At 37.0% G+C, this 21158-nt stretch overlaps 1 protein-coding gene across 1 annotated transcript in view; it reads right to left on the reverse strand.

Moving 5' to 3' along the window:
• Window positions 1-21158, reverse strand: part of PTPRC (protein tyrosine phosphatase receptor type C) — a gene marked incomplete at its 5' end in the record, with an annotated part of 112214 nt that overhangs the window by 36528 nt on the left and 54528 nt on the right. Inside the window, 7 exons of the mRNA XM_080918155.1 lie at window positions 4093-4212; window positions 7526-7684; window positions 15682-15813; window positions 16953-17165; window positions 18982-19008; window positions 20232-20303; window positions 21031-21153. Of these exons, the coding sequence (XP_080774281.1) occupies window positions 4093-4212; window positions 7526-7684; window positions 15682-15813; window positions 16953-17165; window positions 18982-19008; window positions 20232-20303; window positions 21031-21153 (846 nt within the window). The remainder of the gene's footprint in view (window positions 1-4092; window positions 4213-7525; window positions 7685-15681; window positions 15814-16952; window positions 17166-18981; window positions 19009-20231; window positions 20304-21030; window positions 21154-21158) is intronic.

Below are 21158 nucleotides of genomic sequence, written 5' to 3' on the forward strand. Positions count from 1 at the left end.
GAAAAGACACAGGTGTACCTTAAGATATCAAGAGCTAGCTTGTGTTAGATGGAAAAATCATTAGGCGCATACTGACATTTGAGGAGAAAAACTATAACAAAGAAATCTTCAGTAACATTAGACAACTGCTACAATGATAACGTAAAAGCAACACCATAGCAATAATACCCCCAAGAAGTGATGAATAGCTCTCTACGTGTGGCAATCACCATTTCGTTTGATGTATGAGTTAATTGATTTATCCATCATCCTAGCTGTAAAGTTGATATTGTCATATCATCCATGATTTTATAGAAAACTGAGCTGTAGAGAGGGAGCCATAACTGCAGGTAAGAAAAATGAAGCCAGGAAGGGGATTAGGGACTGACATCCAGACTTTGAGCTCTACCTGTAACCAGTTTACCTGCTCTCTGGAGAGAAGTAGAAGACGAATGCCCATAGTGGGGTAAAATCTGATCTTTCTCTCAAGACCACACTTCTCTCCTGTACTTGGAAGTATCTTTGGGTTTTCGGAGACAGTAATCCGGAAAGATGCGGCACATACTTAATGCTAAGGTTTTTATGTGAGATATCACAATGGAAGGCTCAATCTCAATCATAAGTGAGAGAAAGTAGTTTCTCTAATGGTATCTATTTCTCAGAACCTCCAAAGCTGGAGTACACTGCTGTAGCTATCCAGCTCTAGTCTTCTTTAAACTGAGAGTTCTCTCTGAGGAGGCTGAATAGGAGAAAGGTCAGATACCATCCTCCTACGTACAGACCCATATTTTTTTATATGCTGTCTAGTTCTTAGGATAATGCCTTCATCACTGGGATAATATCCGGGGGTTAAGAGTACTGATTCCCCGATCCGCTTGGCTTTTATTTTGTGACCCAAATTCATGTGCTTGTCTGTGCGACCTCACAACCACTCTGCTTCAAAACACAGCTTCATCATGTCATTCAGTGAGGCTTGACTTTTTCCCTACTGTAACAAACATGAAACTGCTCATTTCAGCTTTGAACAATACACCGGAAGACTTTTTAAAGCAAATAACTCATGAAGATTCTTAGTACTTAGAATGCTTGGAATATTACTAATTTTATCTTACTAAAACTACTAAGAATTTCAAGGTTTGGTTGAAAGCCTGCCCCAGTTAATCCTGCTCCTCAACTTGATTAAGTTAAGAGAGGTCTCAGGAAATTGATAAGCCACATTTTCATGTCTGAGAGGTGTTGTAAGACACAACTGGTACATCTTACTGTGGAATGAGAGAGAAAGGTCTGCTCTAGATATAGAGAGTACAGTCTCACTCAGGACAGGTGCCTCAATGCATAATGCTAAGGAGAAGCTCACCCATGAACAGAATTCAGACTCAGACTGAGTGTGCTTTTTGTGGTTGCCACCACCCACTTTTTAAAGATTTGAACACAATTTACAGTGGTGACTTTGCAGGGGCCATTTAGGCTGTTAGCTTTGGAATATGGTCCCTCTTTTCTGAGATTACAAACCTCTTGGACCAAATAGCTACTACCTTTTATGGTGCTGCAGCTGACAGATAGATGCTGAAGGACAACCCAGTCTCAAAATAATATGTATTACAGTTTATAATAATATTACTATACAATAATAATAATCTAATTATTAGATTAGCTAATCTAATAATTGCTGTACACATTTCTCTTGATTCTCCTCCGGTGAAGAACCCTCATGAAGACACTCCATAGTACTTCACATCAATACTCTTGGTTCCTTTATAGACACAAACACTTTATGAAAAAAAGGGTCTCAGAGAAACAGACTGTATGTAACAAATGAACATCTCATTTCATTAAATGCTTTAATTTATCTTTTTTCATAAAGTAACAGTAGTATTCCCACTAGTTATTTCTTTAAAGAATGTCACATAGATGCAGACTTGATCTCTTCTAAAGTGTCTTGTGGTCAGTATTTCAAACAGTATAGACATGCTCACCCCAATGGAATTGCTGAACACATATTAGTAGCCAAGGGATTTTTGCAGTGTCAAAAGAGACAAATAAAGGGTCATATTTTAAAAGATATACACAATGAGTCCTAACATCATCACAGTGTCAAAATGTGCACATTGCTTTTAGTAGCTCCTCAAAAGCAATCCTTTCAATGCATAAAGCTGAAAATTCCTCTTCCCCAGTGATTGGGGAAACCCTGCTGTCACCCAGTATCATTAAGTTGATGATGTAAAGCTGCAGCTCTGCACAAAATAACATGTCGGGAAAATATGAAAGTAACAATAGCATCATCTTAAATTTCACTTGCGGATTTCTATCCTAGAAATAACACTCTCGAGGTATTAGACCATATTAACAAAACCTTAATGTAGAACATCATAAAATCTCCTGATAGTACAAGAGAAGTAAATACTAGATATATTTCTCTTCTCTTAATTTCTAACTGCTGGAGATGCTGAAACAGTTAAATGGAGACGTGGAGAGATGAAATGTAGAGTTAGATTTAAGAGCATTCATCTCCAAGACTTTAGACCTGAGCTTTCTGAAGAGTGCTTTGCACTTGGACCAGTGTGCATAGTTTGAAGAACTGAATGGTGCTACAAGTCTGTTAAGTCTCCTTGGTAGATAAACTGGGTCTCACTGCATTAGACCTTAGTAATGGGTGAGGAAACAGGATGAGCAGCCTTCGGTTGGGGACAATTCCTTTTTATTACTGTCAGACAGAGTTCATGAACTGGGGACTGGCTTCTACTGGTCTTTAAGGTAGTCTAGAGTGGAGGCTCGACTCAGTGACCAGCTCATAGTTTGGAAGAATAGAAGATATACAATGTCACTCAAACTCCCCTTCATTCTTCGTAAACCATGTGCAAGCATCATGTTTGGAGAGCTGTATATGTGACAACAAGAAGGACTTCATATCACCTGCAGACATGCAAAACTCTTCAAATTGTTAATAACTCTTCCCATCCTTACCTTAATTATTCAAACAAACAATAGGCATGTTTAATTCTACAAAATATTCTGACATACAAACAGTACAATAGAGAAAATAACAGAATAGAAATGCAGCAAAATGGACTAGTGGATGATTCTAAAAGACAGGGAGCAAACAGTGCATTCCTGGGAAAGTCCCACTGAAAGATCCATAAAGCACATGTCAGATGAAACAGAGGGCATAGGTAGCCCTTGGTTTCGTTCTCCTAGCATTTCCTATTTCTCCTGTCCTAGCAATCTAACTGCTGACTTACCAGACTCAGACTCTCATATACAGCATTTAGATATCTTCTCCTTAACACGTAGGCTAAGGACAACACGCCTTTTACCTTTCTTTTACTCATTTGATTATAATTATCTTAAGAAAAGAAGCAGAAGAATGTTACTGGAATATAAGAGAGTATTCACAAATGGTTCTTTAGATTTCAAATTTTGTCACTTACTTCTGGTTCTTTCCAGCCAAACGCAGAAGGGATTCTGGGAGTGCTCAGTTCATTCCCACCTTAGCCCCAAGATAAAGGACTGTCCTGATGTTTGGACTGCTCTAAAAGGCTCTAGTCCTGCCCACTATTTTTAACAAATATTCTAAATATTTGTTCTTTTCCATGAGATGTGTGTTCATCTGAGCAGACTGATTTAGAGCTTGCCTTGGCACTCTGGGCTCAGGGAGGGCAACATTAACTTTTGAAGCAGACTAATGATGAATTAAAACTGTTCAAGTTTCCATCTAATGTGGCTAAATGGGGTCTCACTCATTTTTACTTACAGAATATTGTGTGTCTACATTTTTGCCTGTTTTTCTAGTTTCCTGATAAATATATGAGTTCAACTAATATTGATGAATTGTAATATTTGCAGGATGGGAACATTATTATTTTCAAGAAAATTTTTTTCTTTGAATATAAAGATTAAAGTTGAGACAGATTAAGAAAAGTCAGGAATATTCTTGCTTTATACTGCAGTAGAGGCTTGAAAGCCCTTAACGAGTGACAGTTCTGAACCTGAGACAAACATGAATCTCTCACCATATTCATAAAAGCCCTGTAGTTCTCTGACTGAAACAACAAAACAACATTTAAAAATTCTTGATTTTGTTTCCCTAGTGGGAATTACAACTTCCAACATTACCTGAAAGGGTCTTATAGCATAAAAAATATCCGTGGGGTTTAGACACAGGCTCAGCCCAGGTGACTAATGTTGTGTTCTCTGTTGAATCTCCACACAAAACAGACTCAGGCTTTTCTGGAGCTGTTAAAAACAAAAAAAAAAGTTATAATGGGAAAAATCAGACAGTGGAAAACATGTTTTTACATAACCGGCTTGAATCACTAACAGCCATCTTTTGATTAACTGTGAATTAACAAAATCTCAGTGAAGTTTTTACACCTTTCCTGGGTCGTTTAGATCAGATTTTTTTTCACAGACTATTTTTTTTTTTTTTTTTGCTTCTATATAGCAGTAGGTAATCTAGACATCTCACTGATTTGAGGAATACTCCAAAATATTATCTTATAACCGAATATTCTCTTGGTTGTCCACATACTTTGGTATTTAGAGGTAATTAAAATAAAACTAATGAGACATAGGCTATAGCCACAGACATTGGCTTAAGATAGGGCTGAATGAGTTATGAGTTTCTTCATCCATATGCTTCCATCCCAGTTAATATGGAACATCTCTACCATCCTTCCTTGCCACTTGCAAATCAAAATGCTCCTTTCTGAGACACATCACATCTCCTCTGAACTATTTTTCTTCTGCTGTAGATTGAATGTAACCTTGCATTCCTCATAAATGAATAGATTGAAACAGTAATGTTTTGAACAAATTATCTTGGATATGTTACAGGACTTGGACTTTTTTAAACATATCATAAGTCTATTCTTTCAGTCATTAGTAAGACTTTTAGCCTTATGGGGTTACCACAACAGATCTGGATGAGCTATTGGAGAGCTGAGACCGAGTCAAAAGTCTTTGGATCATGGCAAGCAATTCCTCAAATGGAATCAGTGGTTTCCATTCACTTTTCTTTTTTGTTCTTGATGTACAAGAAGAGTAGCTCTCTTCATGATACACCCTTACCACTGTTATCTGGTGTCCCTACCCGAGACCCAGTGTTAGAGGGACATCCAACCTTAGACAGAAACTTCCAAACTTACAGTCTAAAAGAACATTTTTATTTTTATATGGAGACCATTCTGTTAGAGCAAAGAAAGATAAACATTCTTCTCCATTAACTTGCTGTGTCTGCTTGATTGGAAGCACTTGGTGGTTCTTTGATCTCTCTCCAGGGGTAGATGCATATGCATGAACCTACTCTGCCAGTAGATATAATCATTCTTCTTATCCTGGGCAAGTAGCTACATCCTCAACAACAATGATGTTATTCTTTGCTAGTAGATGTGTATACAATCTCCATTTTATTTTAGCTTTCATTTCTCTGATGGCTAATGAGGCTGAGCATTTTTTCCATGGGTCTAGTCATCATGTGTATATATTTTGTAAATTACACAGTCGAAATAGCTTTCCTGTGTTTAAATTGGAATATGTGGGTCTTGTGTTGTAGCTGAAAGGGCTTTTGATATGTTTTGAGAAATTGTCCATGTCAAATAAATAAATCATGCACTTTCCTACAGTACACAATGTATATACTATTTCTTTCAATAACTTCAAAGACAAGAAGTATTTAACTATGAAGTCAAAATTATCGATCTTCTTATGATCTTGCTTTTTAAAAATTTCTTAGAAAAACTTGCCTACTCTGAACATACAAAAATGGCTTCCCACATTGCTTTGATTAGGTACTTCATAACTTTAGCTTTCAGAGTAATGGAACAGCTGTGTGTTGAGTTGCAGTGGTTGCTGGGCATTTGATAACACTTTTCTATAAAGATTCTTAAACGATTAACTGAAATGAAATGGTTTTTATCAAGTAGAAACATTAGTTTTCTAAGATTCCTCCTTTGTTACACTGACTTTAAAAAGTTGTGCTAATCTTAGTTTGTTTGTTTGTTTTTAAGTTTGTGTCTGTATCCATATGTGTGCCTGTGCATGTGCATGTGCCTGTGTATGTCTGTGTATGTGTACATGTGTGTGCGCGTGTGCATGTGTGTGTGTCCCCATGTATTCAATATAAAAAATAGTTTTTTTCCTCCCATCTTGTAGATCCTGTGAACACACCCAGGTCTTCTGTTTTGACAGCAAGTGCCTTCATCCACTGAACAATCTCCCTGGTCTTCCTCGAAGTTTTTAACTCCCACATGATTTTGAACCATTTATCCTGTAGCTTATTGTCATTTTGGAGACTTAGTGGTAGACTTAGATTTGGGTGTTCCCTTTGTCCTCAGTTATGAAACAAATTGGAGTCGTGTCTGTGTTTCTTCACAAAATTTATGTGAAAATGACATTTAGGGAAAAAAATACTATGACAGGCAAAATAAAACCTGAACTAGGAACAAATTCTACAATATCAATAAAAAGTACAGAACTAGAAAAACCTAATGTATTTTGTTGGTTTTTTATTGTTCTTGTTCTTGTTATTGTTTTTTGCAAAGACAGAATGGCATGTGGCTCAGGGTAGCCTTCACACACTATGTAGGTCTCACTAAGTTGTACGGGCATGCCTTCAACTTGTGATCACTGTGTCTCAGCCTCACTAGCAGCTGGCATAGCAGATGTCTACCATCATACCTAGCTTTTATTTCTGTTTTTGTCTTCAACCACTCTCCCCTTTTCTCCATTCCCTACCCTACCTCTCACCCTATCTTTCTCCCTCTCTCTTTCCTTTCCTCTTTTTGTGTCTCCCTCTCTCTGTTTCTGTCTGTCTGTTGTCTTCCTGTCTGTCTGTCTATCTATCTATCTATCTATCTATCTATCTATCTATCTATCTATCTATCATCATTCCTCCCTTCCTCCTTTTTTACTGCTCCTCTTCCTTCTAGAAATGTCTTTACTGCTTGTGAGCAATGACATCTTTTGTCTTCTTTATGGTTGATCATTCACCATTTTAAAAATTTAACATTTGCCAAGAAATGTCTAATTTAATTTGAAATTTTTACTTTTTTTCCAAATGTCTAGAACCCCTTTCCATTTAACAAACTTTATCTGTTAATAATTCTATTGCCATAATTTGATGACTATAATCCCTATTTTATGTTCAAACACTTAGATTCGCCTGAGTTTTGTTAGTTTCTTTTCTTATTTCATTTTTATGAGAAACAGAGAATAATTGTGGAAAGAAGTGTTAGAATACACAGCAAATGATGTTATAAAAAGAAGGGAAGAAAAAATGAATAAAATCAGAATAATTCGTATAAACTATTTCAATTGTTTCTACCAGTTTTGCAGCGGACACAATTTGAACAATAGAAAAAGAATAACTTTAGTTAGGTTTGTATAATCCAGTTTTTAAAATTCATCTTAAAGTGCATTTAACATTTTTCTTCACTAACATGCTTTATGTAATTTTATTCCATTAATTTCTGTAATTCTCCAAAAAATGCAAATCAACAAAAGAAAAAGAAAGGTTATTTATTTTTATAAATGTAAACAACATACTTACTCCCAAAATCGGTCTGCACAATTGTATTATTCTTGAAAAATTGTTTATTGTTATAGAAGAAAGTCGTAACACATGTGTAATTTGTTTGGACACTAAGGTTGTGTAACTGAAGCCTTTCAGGTTTGTATGGGTCAGGCACTCTAATGTATTTTGGATTATCTGGAAAAAAAAAAAGCATAGCACATGAGTATATAAAATTATACATAGTGTATTGGCTTCTTTTGCAGAACCACGTATGGGGGCTAATGTTATGGTGATACATGATTGGACAGTGGATAGGTGGGCAGGGAAATGGCTAGGAAAACAGAAAAGGAGGAGATTCTGAGAAGAACGAAGATGGAGGCAGATGCGTATGTTTCTCTCAGAGCCTCTCTTCATTAATAAGATTGTTATGAATGTTTTATAAGGGATAGAATTGTACAAGATATTTTGACTTATCTAGGTTAGCAAATTATATTATACCTACTGGATCAGAGTAGGTATATGTGTTCTTTGATGTGACTACTTAATTGAGTTCATAGGGTAAAGGAGCACATAAAGCCTGCCACGGAGTTGGCATGTGTGTGTCTAAGACTTGGCAACAGCAGACCAAGGGCAAGTGAGTGAAAATAACATTCCAGGACTATCATATCCAACTGGGACAGAAGTAGCAGGGGCAGTGGAGTGGACTATGCCTGAGTTCTGAGAGGCAGCGTAGAGTGCCAAGTTAAAGATCGTGTAGTGCCAGATGGTCCCATGGGAACCAGCAAACCGTGGGATAAAAGGTGAAGCCACTTTATAATATTTACAACGATGTATGTGTTTAAGGCTTCATTTCAGAGTCAAACCTCTGCAACTGGTGACATATTAAGCCAAGATCCTACAAATAACATTGCAATATTCATCTTAGGTGAGAAACCAGTATTGTGACTTAGTTTTGAAATTGATAGGTCATTATATATTTGTTCCAGCTGAGAACATACTACTTGCAGCTTCCCATTAGCAAAATGCTGACAATCAGGGTGAAATTCCCTCCTCTGCATCTATGTGTACGTACCACCCTCTGTCTTGTCAAATGTGTCCTGACACATAGTTGTATGCCCAGAAGACAGAGTCCACCTCATTGAACTCAAATATATATTTTAAAAGACCCAACTTCTATAGAAACCAAAGTTCAGGCCCAGAAGAAATTATTTTCCTTGTTATCCAGAGATTCTTGGACTCTGAAATGATTTTCATCTATGAAAGTTTGAGAAAGTAACCTCTGGATACATGTAATATTCTGCTCCCTTTCTACAGACTATAGATCTCAAATTGACTTTTTCAACTGAGTTAAAACCTTTAGTTTTTCTTAATTTATTTTATAAAATATTATTACAGCTCACAAAATTTGTACATAATAATATATGGTGAATAAATTATTTTTTCTTTTTCTAATTTTTTTTCTAAGAAGTACTGAGGCTTCCACATGTTGGCCTCCCCCCCCCCTTTTTCTTAGCTTCATAACATCTATGAGTTGTTTTTTTGGGTATTCAGAGCTTTCTGGTGCTACTATCCAATTATCAATGACTGCATATCATGTGTGCCAACAGACTGGGAAAGGATCTTTATTAATTCCACATCTGATAGAGGGCTAATATCCTATATGTACAAAAAAAAACTCAAGAAGTTAAATTCCAGAGAACCAAACAATCCTGTTAAAAATGAGGTACAAATCTAAACAAAGAATTCTCAACTGAGGAATACTGAATAGCTGAGAAGCACCTAAAGAAATGCTCAACATCCCTAGTCATTAGGGAAATGCAAATCAAAACAACCCAGAAATTTCACCTCCCACAAGTCAAAATGGCTAAGATCAAAAACTCATATGACGATCTGCCACCCGGACCAGCAGATCATAAAGGCTGAAAAAGTGGTGAGTAGGAGATCTAGGCAGCCAGGGAGCAGAGAGATCTCTGCGGAGTGCACACGGAAAGTACACCTCCACCCTGCCCTGCCTGATCCAGCAACCAGGAACAGAACTTTGGAACTTCTGTTTCCACCCGGCAGAGACTTCAGGGAGCAGAACAGAGCCCAACCCATCTGCCACCTGGACCAGTGGAGATCAAGGGACACAGACCAGATACAAGGGAAATGCAAGAACATATCACTGACAGCAAAATGTCAAGAGGAAAGGGAAAGAGTATATCCCAAGGAAAACAAGAAAACCTGGCAAAACCAGAACCCAGCTCTCCCAGAACAGAAAACATCAGAATGCCAAACACTCCAGAAAAAGAAGATGCAGACCTAAAATCATACCTCAAGATGCTGATAGAGATACTTAAACAAGAACGGGAGGAAAAGCAAAAAGATTCAGAAACTTTTAAAGAGGAAACATGAAAAACACTCAAAAAACTCAAAGAACTAGTGGAAAACACAAAAAAAGAGACGAGGGAATGGAGGAGGGAATTTAAAATGGAAATTGACACAATAAAAAAAAACACTAAAAGAGATAACCCTAGAGGTAGAACACCTAAAAAAGAAATCAGGAGTCACAGAAGCAAGCATTTCCAATAGATTGCAAGAGATCGAAGAGAGAATCTCGGGGGCAGAAGACAACATTGTAAACATAGACAAAACAGCCAGAGAAGATGCAAAAAACAAAAAGCTCCTAACCCAAAATATCCAGGAAATCCAGCACACAATGAGAAGACTGAACCTAAGGATAATAGGAATAGAAGAGAGAGAAGAGTATCAACTAAAAGGCACAGTAAATATCTTCAACAAAATCATAGAAGAAAACTATCCTACCCTCAAGAATGAGATGACCAAGAGCATAAAAGAAGCCTTCAGAACTCCAAATAGGTTGGACCAGAAAAGAAATTCCTCCCGACACATAATAGTCAAAACACCAAGTGCCCAAAGCAAAGAAAGAATACTAAAAGCAGTAAGGGAAAAAGGTCAGGTAACATATAAAGGCAGGCCAATAAGAATCACACCCTATTTCTCAACAGAGACTATGAAAGCTAGAAGAGCCTGGACAGACATCATGCATACCCTAAGAGAGCACAAGTGCCAGCCCAAGCTGCTATACCCAGCAAAACTATAAATCACCACAGATGGAGAGATGAAGATATTTCAAGACAAATCAAAATTTACAGAATATCTGACCACAAACCCAGCACTACAACGAATTATTGGTGAAAAACCCATTACTATGAGAAAAAATACAGCCTAGTAAAAACAAGAAAACTCCTAAACAATAAAAACCAAAAGACGAAAAAGACACAGACACAATTCAACCCACAAAAGCAATAAGAGCAGGAAACAACTATTCCTTGATATCTATTAACATAAATGGAATCACCTCCCCAATGAAGAGACATAGGCTATCAGACTGGATACATAAACAAAATCCAGCCTTTTGCTGCATATAGGAAACTCATCTCAGAGACAAAGACAGACACTATCTCAGAGTAAAAGGGTGGAAAAAAAAACTTCCAAGCAAACAGTCCCAAGAAGCAAGCTGGAGTGGCTATTCTAATCTCGAATAACGTAAATTTCCAACCAAAAGTTATCAAAAAAAAAAAAAGAAAGAAAGAAAAGGAAGCACACTTTTTACTCATTACCGGAGAAATCTGTCAGGAGGAACACTCAATCCTTAACATATATGCTCCAAATAAAAAATCACCCACATTCATAAAAGAAACCCTACTAAAGCTCAAAAAATACATTTCACCCCACACAATAATAGTGGGAGACTTTAATACCCCACTTTCACCAATGGACAGATCATGGAAACAAAAACTGAACAAGGACACTGAAAAACTAGCAGAGACTTTGAACCAACTAGAATTAATAGATATATACAGAAAATATTATCCTAAAGTAAAAGAATACACCTTCTTCTCACCACCCCATGGCACCTTCTCGAAAATTGACCACATAATTGGACACAGAACGAGCCTCAATCCATATAAGAAGATTGAAATACTCCCATGCATCCTCTCAGATCACCATGGTCTACGGCTGGTCTTTAACAACAACAAAGACAACAAAAAGCCTACGTACATATGGAAACTAAACAACGCTCTGTTAAATAATAGCAGGGCCAAATAAGAAATAAAGAAAGAAATTAAGGACTTTCTAGAATTCAATGAAAACGAAAACACAACATACCCAAACCTATGGGATGCAATGAAAGCAGTACTGAGAGGAAAACTAATAGCCCTAAGTGCTTCCAAAAAGAAACTGGAGAGAACTTACATCAGCAACCTGACAGCACAGCTAAGAGCCCTAGAACAAAAGGAAGCAGATATACCCAAGATGAGTAGACGGCAAGAAATAATCAAAATTAGGGCAGAAAGAGACCAAATAGAAACAAAAAGAACCATTGAAAAAATCAACAAAACTAAGAGTTGGTTCTTTAAGAAAATCAACAAGATTGATAAACCCCTTGCCAGACTAACTAGAGGGCAAAGAGAGAGTATACAAATTAACAAAATCAGAAAGGAAAGTGGTGACATAACAACTGAAACTAAGGAAATTCAAGAAATCATCAGATCCTACTACAAAAACTTATACTCCACAAAATTGGAAAATCTGGAGGAAATGGGCGAATTCCTAGACAGATACAAGATCCTAAAGTTTAACCAGGACCAAGTAAACCATCTAAATAACCCTATAACACCTGAAGAAATAGAAGAAGTCATCAAAAGCCTCCCAAACAAAAAAAGCCCAGGTCCAGACAGGTTCAGTGCCGAATTTAATCAGACATTTATTGCGGACATAAGACCAATACTCTACTAACTATTCCAAAAGATAGAATCAGATAGAATACTACCTAACTCATTTTATGAGGCTACAATATCCCTTGTACCTAAACCACACAAAGACCCTACAAGGAAAGAGAACTTCAGACCAATCTCACTTATGAACATAGATGCAAAAATACTCAACAAAATCCTTGCAAACCGAATCCAAGAACACATCAAAACGATCATTCATCATGACCAAGTAGGCTTCATCCCTGGGATACAGGGATGGTTTAATATAAGGAAATCCAGCAATGTAATCTACCATATAAACAAATTCAAAGAACAAAATCACATGGTCATCTCACTAGATACTGAGAATGCATTTGACAAAATCCAACACCCCTTCATGTTAAAAGTCCTGGAAAGAACAGGAATCCAAGGTCCATACTTAAACATAAGATAAGCAATATACAGCAAACCAACAGCCAACATCAAACTGAACATTGGGAAACTTGAAGGGATCCCACTAAAATCAGGGACTCGACAAGGCTGCCCACTCTCCCCCTACCTATTCAACATAGTACTGGAAGTCCTGGCTGGACCAATTAGACAGCAAAAGGAGATCAAGGGGATACAAATCGGAAAGGAAGATATAGAAACATCACTCTTTGCCGAGGACATGATAGTGGACCCCAAAAATTCCACCAGAGAACTCCTACAGCTGATAAACAAGTTCAGCAAAGTGGCTGGATACAAAATTAACTCAAACAAATTAGTAGCCTTCCTATACTCAAAGCACAAACATGTGGAGAAAGAAATTAGCGAAAAAGTACCCTTCACAATCGTAACAAAAACTATGAAATACCGTGGTGTGACTCTAACTAAGCAAGTTAAGGACCTGTACGACAAGAACTTCAAACCTCTAAAGAAGGAAATTGAGGAGAATCTCAGAAAATGGAAAGATCTCCCATGCTCATGGATTGGAAAGATCTACATTTTAAAAATGGCCATCCTACCAAAAGCAATCTACAGTTTCAACACAATCCCCATCAAAATTCCAACCCAGTTCTTCATGGAATTGGAAAGATCAATGTGCAATTTCATATGGAACAACAAAAGACCTAGAATAGTGAAATCCATCCTCAACAACAAGAAAATATCTGGGGGAATCACTATCCCTGACCTCAAGCTATATTACAAGGCAATTGTGCTGAAAAATGCATGCAACTGGTACAATAATAGGCATGTGGATCAATGGAATAGAACAGAAGATCCAGAAATGAGCACTCATGTATGTGGTCACCTGATTTTTGACAAAGGAGCCGTAAACATTCAATCGAAAAAGGACAGCCTATTCAACCAATGGTGCTGGTCCAACTGGCACTCAGCATGCAAAAGAATGAAAATAGACCCTTTCTTATCTCCTTGTACAAAGCTCAAGTGTAAGTGGATCAAAGATCTCCACATTAAACCAGATACACTGAAACTATTAGATGAGAAAGTAGGGAAAACCTTAGAACACATAGGCACAGGAGAAAATTTCCTGAACAAAACACCAATGGCTCAAGCTCTAAGGTCAAAGATTAACAAATAGGACTTAATGAGATTGGAAAGTTTCTGTAAGGCTAAGGACATTGTCAAGAAAACAAAATGGCAACCAACAGAATGGGAAAAGATCTTTACCAACTCCACATCAGATAGAGGCCTAATATCCAAGGTATACAAAGAACTCAAAAAGCTAGACACCAGAGAATCAAATAACCCTATTAAAAATGGGGTACAGAGCTAAACAAAACGTTCTCAGTTGAGGAACATCGAATGGCTGAGAAACATCTGAGGAAGCGCTGGACATCCTTAGCCATCAGGGAAATGCAAATCAAAACAACCCTGAGATTCTACCTCATGCCAGTCAGCTGGGCCAAGATCCAAAACTCAGATGACAGCAGATGCTGGCGAGGTTGCAGAGAAAGAGGAACACTTCTCCACTGTTGGTGGGGTTGCAAACTAATACAACCACTCTGGAAATCAGTCTGGCTATACCTCAGAAAATTGGATATAGTACTACCTGAAGACCCAGCTATTCCACTTCTGGGCATATACCCCAGAGACAGTCCAATATACAACAAAGATATATGCACCACAATGTTCATAGCAGCTCTATTTATAATAGCCAGAAGCTGGAAAGAACCCAGATGTCCTTCAGAAGATGAATGGATACAAAAATTGTGGTACATTTACACAATGGAATACTACTCAGCCACCAGAAACAATGACTTAACCAAATTCTTAAAAAATGGCTGCATCTAGAGAATATCATCCTGAGTGAGATAACCCAGTTCCAAAAGAACTGAGATAATATGCAGTCACTGATAGTGGGATGCTAACCCCAGAGGCTTGCACTCCCCCAGAAACAACTCACAGACTGTATGAAGTCCAAGAAATAAAGAAAACAAAACAAAAAAAAACTTTACACAACAAGAAAACTTTGACTATTTCCATGTTACATTTTATTTTACATGTACTTTATGCTCATTGTAACTCTTAAGTTTTCAATGCATACTATCAAACCTTTAAAAAAATCAGGTACTGACTTAATATATATATTCATATAGTTTCATGTAAAAATTATCTTAAAATCTGAAAAAAAGTACCGACAAATATGTATTGTATAATTTTATGCAAAAATGCTTAAAATCTGTACATTTATCTTTGTTTTGTAAAATAAAGTTGTAAAATAAAAAAAAACTCATATGACAGCAGATGCTGGTTGGGATTCGAAGAAAGAGGAATACTCCTCCACTGTTGTGGGGTTGTAAGCTGGTACAAGCACTCTGAAAATCAGTCTGATGGTTCCTCAGGAATGTGGACATAGTACCACCTGGATACCCAGCTATTCCACTTCTGGGTATATACCCCAAAGATGCTCCAACATATAATAAGGATACATGCTCCACCATGTTTATAACAGCCTTATTTATAATAGCCAGAAGCTGAAAAGAACCGAGATGTCCTTCAACAGTAGAATGGATACAGAAAGTGTGGTACATTTACACAATGGAGTACTACTCAGCTACTAGAAACAATGACTTCATGAAATTCCTATGCAAATGGATGGAACTAGAGAATATCATCCTGAGTGAGGTAGCCCAGTCAGAAAAGAGCATGCACCATTGACATTTAATGTTCATATCTCATCATTCTTTCAAGATGTCTATTATATAACATTACTCGAAAAGATTGTTTTAATTAATTTTTTTTGCAATATGGGTTGTTCTTTTTATTTGTCTCGTTTGTGACTTCCTCTCAGTGCCAGAAGGTTTATTTTACTCTACTTTATGGTGGACCAGTGAGGGTGGGTGAGGAGGACAAGGGTACAGAAAGAACATTTAAGCCCCATCTGGAATAACTTCTGATAATAGTACTCCTCTGCCTGAATTGTACCTGGCTCACAGTGGAATTTGTATAAAAGTTTTTTACTGTCGCAGTCAAAGGTTTCTGTTATCACCTCCAAACAGATGGAAGTATTAGCTTCTTCTTTTGGTGTGCAGTCACGTAATGTAAACTTGTCAGTCCCTGTGGAGAAAACGTAGAAGTGACCTTAGGTTATGGTTCCTGGTGTGGAGACGTGAACCTTCTCGTCTAAAGACTCTAAAATCTTGAAGTCCAGTCTTGTAAGCATAAAATTTCACTGGGAGAAGTCTAAGCTCTCACAGGGTCTGATACTTCTTGATGATCTATTCATACTCCTAATTTTTAATTTGTCTTTGTTTCAGTTGACATATAATTACATAACTATGTGTATATTGTGGTGTTTGGATATATCTGTATAATGTGAAGTCACCATTTGCAGGCAGTCTGTCTGCCACCTCAGACATTTGTTGTTCATTAGGGAAGATAACATGATCTTCATACCCCAGATTTTAATAGAAATGTGTTGATCCTTCCATTTGAAAAACAATTTTTTGGGGGGTTTGATGCCTCTCTGTTGATCTGTTTTGGGTTTTGGAAACAAGGAGTAATCTCACACTGTAGCTCAGGCTGACACAGAACTTGTAGTGTAGCCTAGGCTGTCTTTGAACATGTAAAACACTCCTGCCTTTGCCTTCCACATGCTCAGATCACAGCTTTGGTATTAACATAACTAAACATTAGATTCCTTTCTCTAATGAGAACATTTTGAATTTAAAAAGAAATACCAGCAATCTCTTGTATAATTATTTCACAAAACACAAAAAAGGCTATTTCTAATACATAGGAAATGCTTTTTGATGGTTTAAAGTTGTTGTTGTTTTGGGTTTTTGTTGTTTGTTTTTGTCTTGTTTTGTTATTTGTTTTTTGTTTTTATTTTGAGACTGGGTTTCTATGTGTATCCTTGGCTGTCTGGATAGGACTCTGTAAACCATGGCTGCCTTAGAGCACTGATATCTGCCTGCCTCTGCCTCTGAAGTGCTGAGATTAAAGGTGAGGACTGCCACCTATCAATTGGGAACCTATTTATAAACAAAATAAGAGAAACAGATGATAGCCCTAAGAAATAAGTATATTTCTCTGTGCTTTCTAGGGTTCTGAGCAAGAAACACACTCTTGTCAAAACTCACTTGCTTTCCCTCAGTTTCTTTTTCTGACCACATTAGCCTGAAGAAACATCAGAACATATACAGGAAATCACCCTGTTTTTCTAAATACACAGATAGAAAGAAATTGACACCCACCTGGTGGTACATCTAAATGTATAGTTTTATTTGGACTACAGGAGCCATTAGACATTGTAACATATTTCTGTGAGCATTCTGTTAAATTTTGTAACTTATTTTCATGACACTCAGGTTCACACTTAAGGTTTTCGACACCTTTTAGTTCTGCTGTATAAGTCTGAGCACTTTTTTCATAGTTGTAATGCACAGTAAAGTTTACAAATGCTTCATCTGAAAAAAAAAAGAAAATTAGTGTTATCATCATCAAGAATGAATAAGACTGCATTGGATCCAAATGCCTTAACTTATTCTCTTGTACAGAAAATGATCTACAACAGTTGTGGTTTGGGCTTCAGAGGAATGAGCTCAGTACTCAGCAAGCAAAAGTAAAAGAATAATTGGCACATAACAGAGATAAGACACCAAAATATCACCAAAACACATCATAGGTTGTAACACAACATCCCCAGAAAGACAAAAATAAAAGAAATATGCCATGTACCCCTATGTCATTATTTTGTAATCCTCTCTTCTATAAAGGATCCGAGTTTATATTCTGATAATTACTGGATTGGTATCTGTCTTTTCTACTAAACTGTAATGTTCATGAGAATCCACAACTTGTCTATTTTGTCCAGGATCGTTAACTGAGGTTCATGATATATCAGTCTGTTGTGAACAATTCAATACTACTTGTTGAATTAATTCGCAAATGTGTTTATATCTTCTAATAAACTCATATGAAAAATATTTCTTGTTTATAACTTCTCTTGTTTTCTCTAATGTCTTTATAAATTATTTAGTTATCTAATTATGAATTATTCCTAGACCCTAAGTTTTCAATCATTTCATTGCATGTAGAATATCATTCCTCATGATAATAAATCTTTCATAAATGCTTTTCGTTAGTTTTAGCAATTTCTATTTATTTAAATTTCTATTTATAAAATTTATTTAAAGAACTGTTAATTTACATCCCCATTTTTAAATTTTTTTCTATGTGTGTGTTATATATATCTGTACATATAAACATGTTCATCTGTCCATGTATGAGAGAATACACATGCACGTATGCACAGGAGTTGGGAAATCAGAGACTGACAACAAGCATCTTTCTCTATTTCTATTGATTTGATTTTATGAGACACAGTCTCTTAACTGGCAATAGTATCAGACCAGGAGCCATAAGGCTTCTCGTACCTTTATCCCAGCAATAGGATGACAGGGACCTGCCACCAAGCTCACCTTTTTACAGGAATACTGGGGATCAAAACTCATGTCCTCTGCTTATGTGGCAATCACTTTGCCATCTCTACAGCGCTTATTTACTCCTTATCTTACAAAAATATGTGCCCTCAGTTACATTTAAATATTGTCTGGCATAATAAGAATGCAGGAACAAATCAGATAAAACTGACTTTTGGAAAAAGGAAGTATAACACTAAGATAGGCACGGGCTGCGTTAGTAGAGCTAAGCAAAAATATAAAATAATATTAGGTAGCAAATAATGTAAGAGCAGAAGGAAGACATTTATTCAGAGTGGTAGGAAGAATTCTAGATGACTTGGATTGAGTTTTCAAGTAGAGGAAGGTGTCAGAAAACAAAATCTGGCACCAAAAAAGGAGAGATATAGAAGGACTCCAAACACAGAGGAAGAAAAGCAGGGGAGGTAAAGTCAAGAAGAAAGATGCAGGAAGTTCCATGTGACTCCAGACAAGAGTGGAAGTGAGCTATGATGAGGGGAAAGGAACTTGATCTTGAGACATCGTGTTAATAAAATAAAGCAATGGCGGCTGACCTTGGGCCCTGACTGGAGTGCTGAGACTCCTAAGGATACAGAAGGGTAACATTGGTCATAGAGAAGGACTTGGTTTTCACCACAAGGGCAGGAAAAAAGTGAAAGAAGTAGGGACCCTTAAGATTTAGAGCTGACCATGAGAAATAGAAAAGGTGGGTAAAGGTCGAAAGCTTGGAAGGAAGAGAGACAGGATTAAGATGCTGTTCTGAAGTGACTGAGACAGCTGTTGGTTGGGTCAACAAACTTACCACATGATGGCATCTTTTCAGTGGTAGCTGTAATAGTGATTTAAAAAAAGAGGCAAATTATTGAGATATTATTTTAAGATACATCGCTGTGCTCATCTTTGAGACTCTGTTTCATAGACCTTCCATAAACTGGAAAGTCTATTTACTTAGGCTTAATGCATAACACAGCTTGCTTAATATTGTATTTTCATCTTAAACATGCAAACTACAAATTATCATCATGAAAGTATACAATAGACCCAACTGTAGCAATATGCATATTTTTTGGTATAAATCTAATATTTTAAGTCTTCATTCACTTTTTTTTTGTCGCAAACTAGATTTCCATAATTATAACCCCTATAAAGCAATGTTGTGTTTTTGTTTTATTTGTGTTTTTAATCAGATGATATAAATAGATAAAGGCTGCTTTGTTCCTAGGTTTAACCTATGTATGCTTCCCAAGCACAAAACCAAGGCAGCTAGTTGATCTCACACCAATTATCATGTATTAATAAAGTCACTGAACCCAGTGGTTCTCAGCCTTCCTAATGCTGTAACCCTCTAATACCTCATGTACTGGTGACCCCCAACCATAAAACTATTTTTGTTGCTACTTTATAACTATACTTTTGCTGCCAGTATGATCATTAATATCTAGCCTTCTGACAGTATTAGATGGCTCCTGTGAAAGGGTTGTTCAACCCCCAAGTTGAGAACCAGAGGTTGAGGGAGAAGCAATGATTTAACTGAAAAGGCAGGAGTCCGAGTCCATGTAATTAAGGGGATTTCTGCTACTCTTCTCAGAGTTGAGAATCTTTGGAGGATGTTAGGCTTGTCAACACTAGCCTCACATCCATCGAACTACATCACTGGCACAGATCTACAGAGAGGTGTTTCATCTTCATCTCTCTCCTCAGTCTCTGACTAAAACTGACTTTTCTCAATGAAAAGTGTAGAGGTTTCGACAAAAACTACTCTCTTGCACACTACAACTTCTCTTCAAAGAAATACATTCTAACTGACATGGCTATTGCTTATGTGGTTCCTCATAAACACAACTCTTGGGAGGCATGGCAGTGACATTATTTCCTAGGGATCTCAACTATACCTTTACTGCACCAGTGTTTGGTTCTTGCTCCATGACCATTAGGATTATAACTCTAGTTTCTACAAAGAAGGAAGCCTGTGCTAGAGAAAGCCAAGAAGTCTGTGAGGACATCCCCAGCAGTAGTAAGGTATGTCTGCATGACTGAGGGTAAGATTGTCACCTATTGTGGATCTTGTAGTGGCATTGCTTAGAAGGTCCGAATCGAATGGTGTAGGTGTTGCAATTCTGGTACCTGTAAGGAGATGAATGAAAGGGTAAAAGGTGGTGAGTTTATTCTCTAAAAGCTTGAGGAAAAAAAAATTTTTACCTGAGATAATTTGCTAAGTGATTCTTTTGAATTGATCACTTGAATTGATTTGTTTCCAAGATAACAAAGTGAGTCTAAGACTTTTGTACAAATCTATTCACATAACACACATCTCAAGTAATTTTAAATGTCATGTCACAACATGAAGGGGAAGTCATTCACTCCTTAGTATAATTTTTTCTGAGAAAGAGTTTGCCTCAAATTAGCATCTTCTGTTGAATTACAGTGCTTCTTATTTTAAATATGAATTAGGTAAATGGTCTGACCCCTTTCTTACATCTACTTTGCCAAACCTTTCCATTTCACAAGCCTTTGGATCAGCTTTGTGAAATGAGTGTTAGAGGAGCCACTTCCACAAAAGGGAAACAGAGTTACCTGTTCTGGATTCTCCAGAAAAATTCAGGCAGTTGGTTTGATCCTAGAGCTACAAGCTGTTAATGTATATTATCATCTTCAGTGTCATGAACTTTACACAAATAGTAGTAAAATTACACTTATCTCCCCCAAACAATTTTTCAAGTTTCTAATTGCCAGTTTTCTCCTTAAGATAAAAAAAATGAGAAATTTGAATATAGTATCTGGAGTAAAAAAAGAGCTGCATTCAAGTCTGGGGTCCTCATAGCCTAAAACACATGCCACATAATGGTCACACCTGAGGAGATATTTGTTGTGGTGACATGGAAAGTGTGTGTAGGTGAGGCAGCAGAGCTGTTGCGTGCAAGGCTGGGGGTGTCTGCAGAGAATTTCCCCGGTACAGTCCTCTCTCCTGGCACACCTGCA

The sequence above is a fragment of the Micromys minutus genome (genome assembly GCF_963924665.1).
Source record: "Micromys minutus genome assembly, chromosome: 6".
In the NCBI taxonomy this organism is placed as follows: domain Eukaryota; kingdom Metazoa; phylum Chordata; class Mammalia; order Rodentia; family Muridae; genus Micromys; species Micromys minutus.